The sequence below is a fragment of the Oryzias melastigma genome, linkage group LG12 (assembly GCF_002922805.2).
Source record: "Oryzias melastigma strain HK-1 linkage group LG12, ASM292280v2, whole genome shotgun sequence".
Classification (NCBI taxonomy): Eukaryota; Metazoa; Chordata; class Actinopteri; order Beloniformes; family Adrianichthyidae; genus Oryzias; species Oryzias melastigma.
This window is the reverse complement of record NC_050523.1, coordinates 855,945-870,003: the sequence shown is the minus strand read 5'-3', so window position 1 is coordinate 870,003 and position 14,059 is coordinate 855,945. Positions and strand designations below refer to the sequence as shown.

The window sequence follows — 14,059 nt, the reverse complement described above, 5'->3', positions numbered from 1 at the left end:
GGGGGGGTGTCCCGTTAACCCGGTTATAGGACTTTTGTCTGGAGTCAGATTGAGGAGGAAAAAGGCCCTTAAAGGCAGAAAAGGAGGTGTGTGGGCGCGCGCGTCTGTGTGTGTGTGTTGGGAGGGGGGTCGGTGTCGGGTTCTCCTCAGTCGCGGAGCGCGCGGACGCTGCTTGGAGCTGGCGGCTGGATGACGGCACGCGGCGCTGCGCTCGCGGCCCCCCAGCCCCGTCCGGAGCGGATTACAACTCACTTCCTCCCGCATCCGCGCCTCTCTCCTCCCGCGCGGACGCTGCGCCCACGCGCCGGCTCTGACATGCGGCGGCCGCGCGCCCACGTCGCTCCTCGGCTGTCGTGAGTGACTCTCACCTGGATTCCAAATATGATGAAATGGCAGCCCCGGAAGAAGGTGAGTGCAGCGCGCGAGCGAGCGCGCGTTTCGCGGCGGTCGCTCCAAAGTTGGAGCTGCATGACGCGCGGGGATCGGCGCACGCACGCACGGACACTTTATGGGGATAATCCCGTAACAGCCTTAAATTGATACAAACGCAAAACGTCTGTGCGGGATTAGAGCGGGATTAGAGCGGGATTACCGGAGATTCACTGATCATCTTTATCAATCTGAAGCAAGTCCTTTCATCAAAGCATCCACGGTATGATCAGGAAACGTGCATAAAAGGATCAGATCAGATAGAGGATCAGATCAGATGAAGGATCAGATCAGATGAAGGATCTGATAGTCTCATTGAGAGTTTAAATCCAACAGAATAACAGCAGAAGTTTATTTGTTTCCCATCAGCTTCTGGTTCTTCAGATCCTCAAGTTTAAATGATTCAGAACATGTTAGTTTTGGAGTGACCGCCTCAGGAAGGGTTTGGATTTATCTGAGAATTCAAGAAGTTTTCCTTCATCTGGACTCTGCTGCAAACCTGGAATAGAATCGAATCGTTGGAAGACTGAAAGACAGAATAATCTGGTGCTAACAGGATTGGATCATCTTAAATATTGATTGATGATTGGGTTGATGTGTTCTAAAGGTCAGTGAGATCCTTCCGGAGCAGCACGAAGAACGATGGTTTTACAGCCTGTTGATCTTTGCTGTTACAGTTACCTCCACCTGCTGCTCAGTGCTGCAGACGCTGCAGACGCTGCAGACGCTGCAGACGGCGTGTTGAAGCTCCTGCAGGAGCTTCCATCCTCCCTCCACGTCTGTTTGAGTCACAGAGATCAAACCTGTGAATTCCAGAGTTGATGTTCATGTTTTCTCCTCGGTGGAGTTGTAATAACTTGGGTTGGATGTGTAGTTTATGATCCAGTTCCTGCATTATTGATGATGTTGATTCTGAATTACTGCTGGACGGGTTCACCCTCGGGGTGGGGGTGGGGGGTAAAGATGTTTATTACTAACCAAACGTCAAAAAGCTGCAAACTGAAGTTTAATTTTGGGCTGAGAAGCTTCAGTTTCCTCCATGTTTTCTGTAACGCCGTAGAAAACGAGAGAAATCCTCAGCGAGGAGAAGTCCTGTTCTCCGCTGATCCCCGGATCACCTGCTCCTCGGGTCTCCTGGGACCGGCCTGGAAGCCTCAGCATCTTCTGCTGGTAGTCCATAGCAACCACTCCACTTCACAGCTGGATTCCTTCAGCTGTGACGTTGGTTTCTGGACTCTAAAGCGGTTCAGAGGTTCTTTTTACTGCATGTTTTCATGAATGAGATCTGAGTTTGTTCAGATCTGGTGTCACTTCTAATTCTAAGTGTTTACATAGAAAACAGTTTGAGTCTGGTGGACTTTGTGTTTATGGAACCTTGAAGGAAAAAATATTTTATTTGCTTTGATGTCACACTTTCCCTTAAGATGACGTCATCCCGTTGGTTTATTCATTTAAGGGGGCACATTGTGTTTATATCAGGACCGCCTTAAATCCTGTAGACTGATGACATCATTCATTTTAACCTGAACTCTGAAGCGCCGTGTTTGTGACATTTCTCAAAAAACCTTCAGGTCTAGAATTTTCCGGTTCATATGTTGTGGGCGTGGCTTAGCCGACCCTTAAACCTGATTGGACAGAGATGGGTAATGATTAGGGCGGAGTTTGAAAAGTGGATCTATTAGTGAAATGTAATTTTTGATTACAATGACAGATTTTTGACTATTTCAGAAAGTTTAACAAAAATAGATTTTGCTTTAAACTAATTATTTGTCAGTTTTATACTAAAAAAGTTTATCTGCAAATGTGGAAACTGTTTCACCGCTGAACAAAGTTGGTTGATTTGAAAACGGATCATCGATTAATATTTAATCCAATCACATGACATCACATTGAGTCCATCCATCCTCCAAACATCTTTCGATTTTGAGTCGTAAATGTGAATAAATGATAAACTTGTGAATCATAATGGAAATAATTTAGGGATTTGGCAGTAATGAAAAGTTCACAAAGTGAATTTTTTATGTCATTTTCAAATAGGAAGTCTTTTATCATCAGGAGAAGTTTGATTTATTGGAAGACTTTTCTTTGGGCAGCAGTAAACGGAGTCTTCTGCCTGCAGACTCCTAATATGTGCAGCTCCTGCAGCTCCTGCAGCTGCAGGAACATCTCTTTCTGAGGAGGCCGTAGCTGATGTCTGTCAGTGAAGTGGGTAGCGTGAAGCGGCAGCGGCTGGATGCCTAACCACATTTGTTTCTGGCTCAGAGATCACAGCAGCTCCTCTGGAAGCGGCGTGTATTGACGGTGCTGATCCGGCTGCGAGGACGGTTCCCAGAGGGGATCGCTGGCGTCTGTGGAGGTGGAGGGGTGAAGGGATGAGGCCAGACTGTCAGCTGTTAGGCGCTGATGGCAGCGATGGAGGAGGTTCGATGAATAGAATGGGAGCGCGGTTTCAGTATTTTTAGGAGGATTATTTTAATCCTTCATAGAGATTCTTGTCTTTGTTTAGCGACTGTTTGTGAACGTTTATCTGGAAACGTCATCAGGATCCTGCAGGTTCATCTTTTAACATAAAATCAGTCAAATTTCCAGATTTTTGTGTTCAGTTAAAATCTGTTTCATAAAATCTGAGAAAACAGACTTTTTGCAGGAAGATCCAGGTTGGCTCTAAAGCTTGAAGTACTGAGACAGTCCCGCATCATTTAGCTCCCGCCGCAGCTGTTTCTGAAACCACAGGTTTTTAAAATCAAAGTTTTTAGCAGATTTCACAGTTTAGTTTTTTGGATCACAGAGGAAACGATCTTCTCCATTGTTTCATGTTCTCAGAGAAACGTCGCGGTGGAGTTTCTGATGTTGGTAGTTTTCATGCTGGATGTCTCAGGAGACGACCATGATGAAGAACTTCACATCAGTCGTCTGTGAAACACAAAACAGAAACAGTCCTTTTCAGGGAACGGCCTGATTGTAGTAAATGTGTTCTGCTGTATGTAGCGGTGATGCAACGGCCAGTCCAGTTACGTCTCTGAGGTCTCCAGTCTGGATCAGGAACAGACTTTTCTGAAGCCAGTCAGAGAAGTCTGCAGTGCCGATGACTTCAGTAAATGACAGAGCGTTAAAAATGCATCTTCACCCACGGCCGCCTTTGAAGCAGAGATGTTCAGCTCGCTGCGGAGGAACCGGCATCTCGCCGTGGCGTTCACGTTGGCCGGAGATCTTCACGGGGTGACGAAAGCCGAGGAAAGAGTTCCCAGAGGAGCACTTCCAGAGTCTGCATGCGGACCTGCTGCACAGCCGCCTGGCCTCCTCTGGGGGTTTCATGTTTTCAGCAAATCAACATTTCACAGCACTTCCCAGTATTTAGAGAAGCCTACAGCGCGCTAAAAGCAGCCTTCTGTTGGGAGCCTGTATTTAGAAAACACAGAACGATGAGCTGCAGCGCAGCGGCATGAATCCATGTTCTTTTCCTCGACCAAACCCTGAACCTGTGAACTCCTCACTGTGGATGTCTCTGACAGAAACGTGCCGCTGTGATGCTAAAGCAGATTACAGACGAGGAGGAGGAGGAGCGCTGGAGGGACGAAGAAACAACATGAAAAATGAATGAGCCTCAATATCAGCAGATTGACTTCATATTAACTCTGATATTGACCTTGACTTACGTGGGAATCTCTTGATAGTTTCTCTCATAGTTCTGCTTTGACTAAGCCTCCATGATGGTGTTATTGCATCTGTGCTTCTAAAGGAAACTTCAACTCGTCAAGAACATATGTGTTTAGAGAAGACAACGAACTCGAGAAGCAGAAGAATGCAAACTCATTATCAACTCCACAGGAAAACATCGTTTTAGTCAATAATTACAACATCTTTGAGTACATCAGTGTCCCAGAAAAAAGCTGGATTCTTCCATTGACTGTATCTGAGAACTGGACAGAGCCCCCCCAATGTTCTAAACAGGAAGTGGTTCCAAGAAGCCAAAATCTCATAGACTTCCATCCATCCATCCATTTTCTTGACCGCTCCTTCCCTTTCGGGGTCGCGGGGTGCCGGAGCCTATCCCGGCTACTGAAGGGCGAAGGCGGGGTACACCCTGGACAGGTCGCCAGTCTGTCTCAGGGCCTCAATCACACACATTCACTCACACATTCACACCTAGGGGCAATTTAGAGTCACCAATTAACCTATGAAGCATGTTTTTGGACGGTGGGAGGAAGCCGGAGTCCCCGGTGAAAACCCACGCATGCACGGGGAGAACATGCAAACTCCACACAGAAAGGTCCCAGCCGGGAGTCGAACCGGGGCCTTCTCGCTGTGAGGCAAGAGCGCTAACCACTTGCGCCACCGTGCAGTCCTCTCATAGACTTCTGTAGAGAAATAACCAGCTGTTATCAGTCGTTCTGTTGGTCAGAATCAACATTCTGGCTCTGATACTTTTTAACATCTTCTCGATAATCCTCTTACTTTCATAATATTTACCCTTCATCCAACGTTAAAACTTTTGATTGACAAATTTTGTGTTGCTCGCTTTCAAGCAGTAGGGGTGTGGCCTTCTAATAAGCTCACTCCTGATTGGTGAGAATGGTTTCCATGACTTAGATCAACTCGGACCAATCACAGCTTACTGATGGTAACATGGCGTATCTGGAAATAGTGGCGTCGGAATTCTCTTAATTAGGTTGGAGCCGGAAGTAAACCATTTCTATGAGTGAAGTCTGACTCACTCTGTCCAGTCTTCTTATACAGTCAGTGATGGGACTGCTCTTTGGACTGTATAATAGTCATGTTTCACCTCCCTGGACTCTTTTTGCTTAAATCTGAATTGGATCTCACAGGTGACACCAATGAGATTAAGTCCCATGTATACGAGAACCCATGTTCATATCAACTTTATTAATGATTCTCAAGAAAAAAATCCCTGAAATCTTCATTTGTTTGTCTTTTCACTTCAATATTTAAACCTTGAATGACCACAGTTTCATTAAAACTGAGTGTGTAGTGGATGAACTCTGACCTGTCCGAGTGCAGCGCTGCGTTCTGAACTCCGCCTCCGTCTGGTTTGATCGTTTGGTTGTTTATTTAGAAGCTGATTATAATTCCTGCTCCGAGTTGAGCTCCCTGCATTCTCAGTGTAATGTGTTTATTCACAATGCGCTTGTTTTTTTCCTGATCCATTGTTGTTGTTTTCTGTAACCTTCAGTCTTCCTTATCTGGGCTAATTCAGCAGCTGATTCTCACATTCGCCAAAAGGTCAGGCGGGAGAAAAATCCAAAAAATCTGTTCAGCAGCACAACACAGATTTCTTCTTTGTGTTGGTGGGGATTCGCGATGTCTGTCCTGGTCTCTTCTATGCTCACTAATAAGGTTATTTTATTTACTCAAACCTGATGCTGGACGCACGCCTGATGCAAAGCTTCTGTCGTTGCATAATTTAAAAATCTGTTTTAGTTGCTTAGTTATAAAACTCCAACATACATGAGGATTGGCAAAAAAAAAACAACTCTAGATTTGTGGAAACCTTAAGGTTATGAAAGTCTGAGAAACGACTGAACCAGAAGAAACTGAGAGCTCTGTTGGCTTCGTTCTTTTTTTGTGTCAACGGTTTATTTTTGAGTTAGTGGAGACTTGTCACATTAGAGTTAAGAGTTGTAGCAGGAATCCTCATCTTAGACCATCCTAACACATAACATTGGTTTTAATAAAATAATGTGACAATGCAATTGAATGCTAAAGCAAAGGAGACACAGATTTAAAGAGCCTGTGGGGTTCCTCGGGGCTCCATCCTGATCAGGCTTTCTCTGGAGCAGTTCGACCCAATCCAAAGTTTCCCCTTCTCCCTACCCCAACACTTACCCCTCCAAACAGAGTTATGGAAAAATAGTGTCTCAGATTTATGACCTGACTTTTGCATGATGACATAACACATACATAACAACAGCGGTTTTATAACATTAAAGAGGTCATGCTACAACAAAAGGTCATTCCTTTCATTTAAACATAAACTTCTGTGCTTCAGAGCGCACCCACGTGAATTAAAGCGCTTCCCCTCCCTTCACAAGCCCCTTCAAATGGAGGGTCAGGGAGAAGAACTCAGATTGGGCTTAGATGTGCAGAAATAACAAATCCTACCAGAGTTATGCAGATGACACTCAGATTTACATTTCACTGAAGTCAGTGGACTCAGTCACGGTGAGGCAGCAAAGTACATCTCATGTTAGTTCCATATTGGGTGCAGTGGTAGAGTGGTTGACCACTGATCAGAGGATTGCAGTTTTGGTTCCCACCTTTCCTGCCAGTCTGTCAGTGTTCTTGGGAAAGCGCCCTGACCCCACACGCTCCTGGTGGTTATGGGTTGGTGCTATGAGTGTGTGAATGTGGCTGTGGTTATAAAGCACTACAAAGTACAAGATAGAAAGGCGCTATAAGAATAATGTACCGTTTACCGCTTGAACCGCCTCACGTCTGTAAAGAGCTTTAAAAAGGAACTGGATCTCTGATGGTGAAAGCTGCTAGACTAGTCGTATCGTGTTGTGACATGTGTATCGTGATCCGTATGGTATTGTGACGTGTATCATGATACGTATGGTATTGTGACGTGTATCATGATCCGTATGGTATTGTGACATGTGTATCATGATCCGTATGGTATTGTGACATGTGTATCGTGATACGTATGGTATTGTGACGTGTATCATGATACGTATGGTATTGTGACATGTGTATCGTGATACGTATGGTATTGTGACGTGTGTATCATTCAATTCAATTCAATTTTATTTATATAGCCCAAAATCACAAATGAATTTGCCTCATTGGGCTTCAAAATATAAACAATTGTTAAAAACTAAACAGACTACATAAACTGGTTATCCCTGCCCTTAGACCCTCCCTCTCGGTAAGGAAAATCTCCTAAAAAACCTGAGTCAGGAAAAAAGAAGAAACCTTAGGGATTCCCACATGAAGGAGAGATCCTATCCCAGGACGGACAGGCGATACCAGAACAGTTAGAGAAAGAGAAAGATGACACGTATGGTAATGTGACATGTGTATCGTGATACGTATCGTATGGTACTGTGACATGTGTATTGTGATACGTATCATATTGTGACATGTGTATCATTATACGTATCGTATTGTGACATGAGTATCGTGACACATATCGTATTGTGACATGTGTATCGTGACACATATCGCATTGTGACATATGTATCGTGATACGTATGGTATTGTGACATGTGTATCATGATACATATCGTATTGTGACATGTGTATCGTGATACGTATGGTATTGTGACATGTGTATCATGATACATATCGTATTGTGACATGAGTATCGTGATACGTATCGTATTGTGACATGTGTATCGTGATACGTATCGTATTGTGACGTGTATCATGATACGTATCGTATTGTGACATGTGTATCATGATACGTATGGTATTGTGACATGTGTATCGTGATACGTATCGTATGGTATTGTGACATGTGTATTGTGATACATATCATATTGTGACATGTGTATCATTATACGTATCGTATTGTTACATGAGTATCGTGATACGTATGGCATTGTGACGTGTATCGTGACACATATCGTATTGTGACATGTGTATCGTGACACATATCGCATTGTGACATGAGTATCGTGATACGTATGGTATTGTGACATGTGTATCGTGACACATATCGTATTGTGACATGTGTATCGTGACACATATCGCATTGTGACATGTGTATCGTGATACGTATGGTATTGTGACATGTGTATCATGATACATATCGTATTGTGACATGAGTATCGTGATACGTATCGTATTGTGACATGTGTATCGTAATACGTATCGTATTGTGACATGTGTATCGTGATACGTATCGTATTGTGACGTGTATCATGATACGTATGGTATTGTGACATGTGTATCGTGATACGTATCGTATGGTATTGTGACATGTGTATTGTGATACATATCATATTGTGACATGTGTATCATTATACGTATCGTATTGTGACATGAGTATCGTGATACGTATGGTATTGTGACGTGTATCGTGACACATATCGCATTGTGGCATGAGTATCGTGATACGTATGGTATTGTGACTTGTGTATCGTGATACATATCGTATTGTGACATATGTATCGTGATACATATTGAATGGCTGGACTCCTGCCAATACACAGCCCTAGTTTATTTTGAAGTCAGCAGCATTCTCGTTTTGTTTTTTGCTGATTTCTTTACTGGTAATGTTTGCTTAGGAGTTGTTTATGACCTTCAATAGAGAAAACCAAAGGTGTGAATATTGATGCCAGCAAAGAAGTCGGACGACTTGTGTTTTAAAATGTCAGCGTATGCTGTAATATTTGAGATGATCTCCTTCTGTCTCTCTGATCCAGGAGTTCTCAGCACATAACGCTGAATCTTTTGTCTCCATAGTTTGCAGGAAATTGTCAGATAATGTTTGAGGTCTGAAGTGTCTGATTTTCAGGGAGATGCATCAAACAATGACCGGAGTCAGAGTCTGCATCTCTGCCAGGAGCTTGTCCTGCTGATGAAGCCGCATGACTCCATTATCCTCAGGACATGTTTCTCATCTCCGTCCTCCTGATGTTCCTCCCCGTTTATTTCACGGCTGTCACCACGTCTGCTTGTAGAGATACCGTCTCTGCTCCGCTCTGATATGTCCCAGTGATGCCGGTCCTTTTCTTTTCTTCTCATGCTTCCCTGGAGAGAAGGAACTGGAATAAAAGATCTTCAAAGCAGAGCGTAAAGCGGAGGGTCATGTATGACTTCATTCAGACACAAACCTCTGACTTTTCTGCCTTTTGTCTTTCATTCTATTCTTAACCTGCTTTGAAGGAGCTTTCTCTGCAGCCTCTACAGACACGCAGGGAAACGCTCCAGTTTGTCAGCCGATGATGAAGTTATTTGGGAGTTTACCTTCCGCCGTGAGGAAATGTTGCAGCGCTTCGATGTGCGACGTGTCCCTGAACGCCACATCCTTCCACATGTATTCGTGTGTGATTAGCTGTGTTTCTGCTCGTGGGCTCCATTGCAAACAAATGGGAATTGGCCGCCTGACGTTATTTCAGAGACAAGCAAACACTCTTTATAATGTTTATTGAAACGAACCCATGAAATGGACGATGAACCGGGCGTTTCTTCTGCTGTGCATCACTCCAGAGTTTGGAAACATTTGAGTTTTCTCATCTTACCTGTGCTCAGCTGATAGGAACTACAATAGTACAGACAGACTGTTGGTCTGATCAATACTGCTCATTTTTAGGGTGTCAAATTATAGCATTTATTGCAATTAATTATTAAAAGGCAAATTAGCTCATTATTTTTAAAATGGTGTTAATCTCCTTTTTAAGCTACTGTGTTTTCCAGAGTATAAGTCGCAGTATTTTTCAGAGTCTAGCAAGAGGTGCAACTTATTCGTGATTTTTTTTAAAACATAAATAGGCTGATACATTTGTTATTCTCCCACTAACAACCTGTAAGTGTGTATCAGTATTTGCTGGTGACGGTGCCAGAAGAAGAAGTAGGAGGAGAATGTGACTGTTTCGCTCTTAAACTTTGATGTTTTTCTTATTTGCATAATTATTCTTGTCTTTATTTTTTGCGCCCTCAGACTAATGTGGAATTGAAATTCATCAAACTGGGTTACAGAAAGACAGATGAACCAGTGAAATCGCTGTCATTTAGACACAGCTCCTGCAGTATAAAAAAGACTGAAAGATCTCATGAACCAGACATGCTGTCACGAGTCAGCGCGCTGTCGCCCCCTCTGGTCACCGGTGGGAGCTGTTGCTAGAATACTGAACACACTACATCTCCCAGCAACCCCAGCTCACACTCCCAAGATGTTACTGAGCTGACTCTCATTTTCTAACCAACCACAGGACTCTAAAGCAGCACAGAGCCTCTCTCTGTGTGAAGTATTGTTTGTGTCACCCTGCCTGCATTACTGAGCGTTTCTACCTGAACCTGATCTTCTGTTTCTGATCCTGCTTCGTCTCTGACCCAGTTTACCTGCTACCTGCCCCGACCCTCGCCTGGACCCTGACCACTCCGGTTGCTCTCTGATGATCTCATGCTCGTGATTGACCTCTGTCTGTCTGACCCTGATTTAGTTTGTGAACCTGCTGCACGTGGAACCAGCTGTCTGCCTATTTATGACACATGGAACCATGTAGAACTTTTTAAAATAAATAAACCTGATGGAATTAGCATGAGCACGATGATTTTAAAACAGGGTTTATTCGGTCTTCACTGAGAACTGACAGCAAAGAAACGCAACAAAAAAAGCATCAAAATCAAACTCTTCAGGTTGCAATATGCAAAAACTTAAACTAAATACAAAATAAAAGCACACAAACCTCGTGGGCTGGCATCCACGAGGGGATAATTGCTCATTTGGCTTGAAAACCTTTCTTTCTTCTTTTACAAAATAAACATAATAAACAAATAGCTTCATTGATGATTCTGTAACATTTTTTGTCTGACTTATACAGATCTTACGGGGGAGTTTCACGTGTCTGCAGCAGTGCACACAGGGTGTGTGCAGTTAAAATGAGTCCGGGTGGAACCTTTTTAATATAATTTGTTCCACATGCTTTCACCACTAGATGGTGCATGTTAAATACAAATTAAAACACCAAAATAAACGTATAAATATTTAGGGCTGTTACACGGATCTCTCGACATCGCCGGTGTCTTCTCTAACATATACAGTCAATGGTTCCAAGTAACGATGAGGCACAAGAGTCTTTGGTGAACTGGAAGGAGAAAGAATCAGGATTTTGGAGGAAGTTCTGTCCATGAAGATCTTCACTTCCTCGTCCAGCTGACATCCGGATCAGAACCATACGGCTGGACATTACCCAGATTGATGGACGCTTTAGTGAAGATTTACACTAGCGAGACACAGAGCTATCATAACCAGAGGCGGAGCATCAAAAGCCACGCCCCCTCAGAGGAGATTTTGGAAGCAGGTTTCAGATCAACATGAAAAATTGCTTTTTAAGACCTTTAGGATTTGTAGGATTTTGGTTAAAACTTCATAATCATAATTAGAAAAACTACTGGGAACGTTTTTTTTTTAAATAATAAAAATTGTCATAGGGGACTTTAACCCTCAATGATGAACCTGTATTGTAACATTCAGTGTGGTGACGGCGAGGAGAACTTCTCTCTTTCATCATCTGCGGTACGTTTTAGTCGCGTTTGACGTTTCTCCAGCTTGAGCAGGTTCAGGGCTCACACCACCCTGCTTCTGTTTGCAGCTGCTCTCATCTAACCGCCGACTCTGACACTTCTGGTGTTTCCTTCAGCTCTCCTCGCACATTATTTTAAAGTATCTGAGCGAAGAAGCTGTGAAACATAACCAGAGAGAAAGTTTGGAGGAGACTCACAGATCTCCCTGAACTTTGTCTCTTTTCTCTTTTTCTGTCTGTCAGAAACGATTTCCCTCCGTCCGTCTCCGGTCTTGTTTACGTCTCCTCAGACCTCCTTTCTCTCTGGCAGAAGCAGAAAACCTCCAACTGGTTTCATTTGAACGGGAGAATAAAGAGGACTGAAGCGCAGAAGCGCTGAACTTCACAGGCCGGCAGAACCGGCGCCGACAGTCAAGGTCTGTCTTACTTAATAGAGTGAGAGGGGAAGAAAGAGGGGGAGTTTCTGGGGGGGGTTGAAAGACGTGTCTGTGTCCTGATGGGAATAGCAGAAAGAAAAGAAGTCGTGCGGCTGTTTCTGAGCTTATTCCTGAACTCCCACCTGCTCCGGGTCTTTGTGGAGCCGACCCAGCTCTGGTTGGTATGTTTGGACTTGGACTGATTTAACCCGTTAACACATAACATCAAATCTTTAAAATACTGCAAGCAGCTTTTCTCCTTCACAATCTACTGGAATGATCCTGTTAACGGCTAAAAAGTTACAGTAAATCAAAGAACAAACTCTTGAGCTCCGATATTAGAGGATTAAATCACTGATTTCATTGATTAGTGGAGATATCGATGGTTCTTCCTGACACCAGACCTCCTAAAGTAGGCCACGTGTCCATGTGTGTGTTTTGGCCGTGAGCTCGCCGTCATCCCGTTTCCTGAATGAAAATAGATTTTTTTTTCTTCCTCATAAACGTTAGCGTCGTCCACAGCCGTCTCCAGGAGAACCGGGTCCAAAAACATCTGCTCTTCCGTTCACACCTTCCTCTGTTTGCTCTGATTCCTCCTCTTTGATTAATCCTGTGACTGCAAACCGCCGGACTGGGACAAAATCAATTCCACTCTAATTTACAGGGTTTCCATGGTAACAAGTCCTCTGTATAAAATTGGGTTAAGATTACGGTTCTGCATCAAATTCACAATCTGAAGTCCCAGCGGCCTTTTGGTGCAGGAAAATGAAGGAAAGAGGACAGATTCCTGCAGAACCCAGTTATGATCTGGATCCACAGGAATGAGAAGAAGACCTTATCTTCTTTATCTTATCACCTTAAGACCTTTTTATCTTCACAAAATGCCACCAATTAGCAGAACATACCAACCTGGATGCAGTTTTCTGTCCATTCACCATGAAGTGAATCCTGGTACGGTTCAGTGTGAATGGAGAACTCGACTCTGGCACGTTTAGCTCAGGTATGAAGTCACTTTAGGGGAATCACTGAAAGCATGTCAGCGTAAATACAAACTAGAAACAGCTGTGATTTAAGTTACGTGACGTGAAAACGAGTGTCTTCTTGTTTACTGCAGGAATTAGGTTCTAAAATTAATAATGAAATCCCTCTAGGGATTCATCTTTATGTTTACAATAAATATAGATGTTTTAAGGCTGTAAAACTCCTCACTACAAACATTCTTTTCATTTCTCTGACTGACAATTTCACTCTTTATTTCTTGCTTAAACTCTCAAAGTTCAAACCTTTATAGAAAAATAAGTCCAAGATTCTAGAATGAAAACAAAGATCTGATCAGGATCAAATATTTTGGTGTGTCAACACAGAGGTTGATTGATAATGATTTACAAACACAATGTTCTCTAACTGCATTATAGAACAGGAACTCTGTACCAGGTTTAGGGTGTATTCAGACTGGACAGGTTTGGTTCTCTTAAAGGGGCCCTACCATGAAAATTCTACTTTTTGAGGTTTTAAATGCATTTTACTGTTCATTCCTCACTATAAAGAACCCCAAAACGGCATGTTGATCCGTTCATGCATTTAAGAGTAATCCTTTAAAAACCTGCACCGTCTGCAGCAGCCCCTCCCATACCCATGAAAACGTGCGGTTGGAAACGTGCTGATGTAAGATCGATGCCAACCGCTCCCTCCAGGAAGAGTCTGCTCTGACAGCTCCGCCTCAGACTAAATGGTCCAAAGGTAATATACGATCATATATATGGATATAGTTCACTCTGATAGGCTTAAGAAAATCCTGGTAGGGCCCCTTTAAAATGAGTTAATTTCCCCTGATAATCCAGAACTGATCCTGGACCAGGAACCGTTTCATTCTGACCCATCTTTTGAGGTGGTCTCGGTTTGCTGAATTTCAGATAAAAAACATTAAAGTTCAAGAGGAAAACAGTCAGATTCTCCTGTTTGTTTTGGACGACACATCTTCACTGAAAAAAGGGGAAAAGTGGG

General features: G+C 43.3%; 1 protein-coding gene across 4 annotated transcripts in view; it reads left to right on the top strand.

Annotated features, from left to right (window-relative positions):
• Nucleotides 1-14,059, top strand: part of ttc28 (tetratricopeptide repeat domain 28) — an 83,942-nt gene that overhangs the window by 21,965 nt on the left and 47,918 nt on the right. Inside the window, exon 1 of one of the 4 annotated variants that reach the window (XM_036214532.1) lies at nucleotides 123-408. The exons of the other annotated variants lie outside the window; for them this stretch is intronic. Coding sequence (XP_036070425.1) covers nucleotides 382-408 — 27 coding nt within the window. The 5' untranslated portion in view covers nucleotides 123-381. Of the gene's footprint in view, nucleotides 1-122; nucleotides 409-14,059 lie in introns of those variants that run through there. 4 annotated transcript variants of the gene reach the window in all.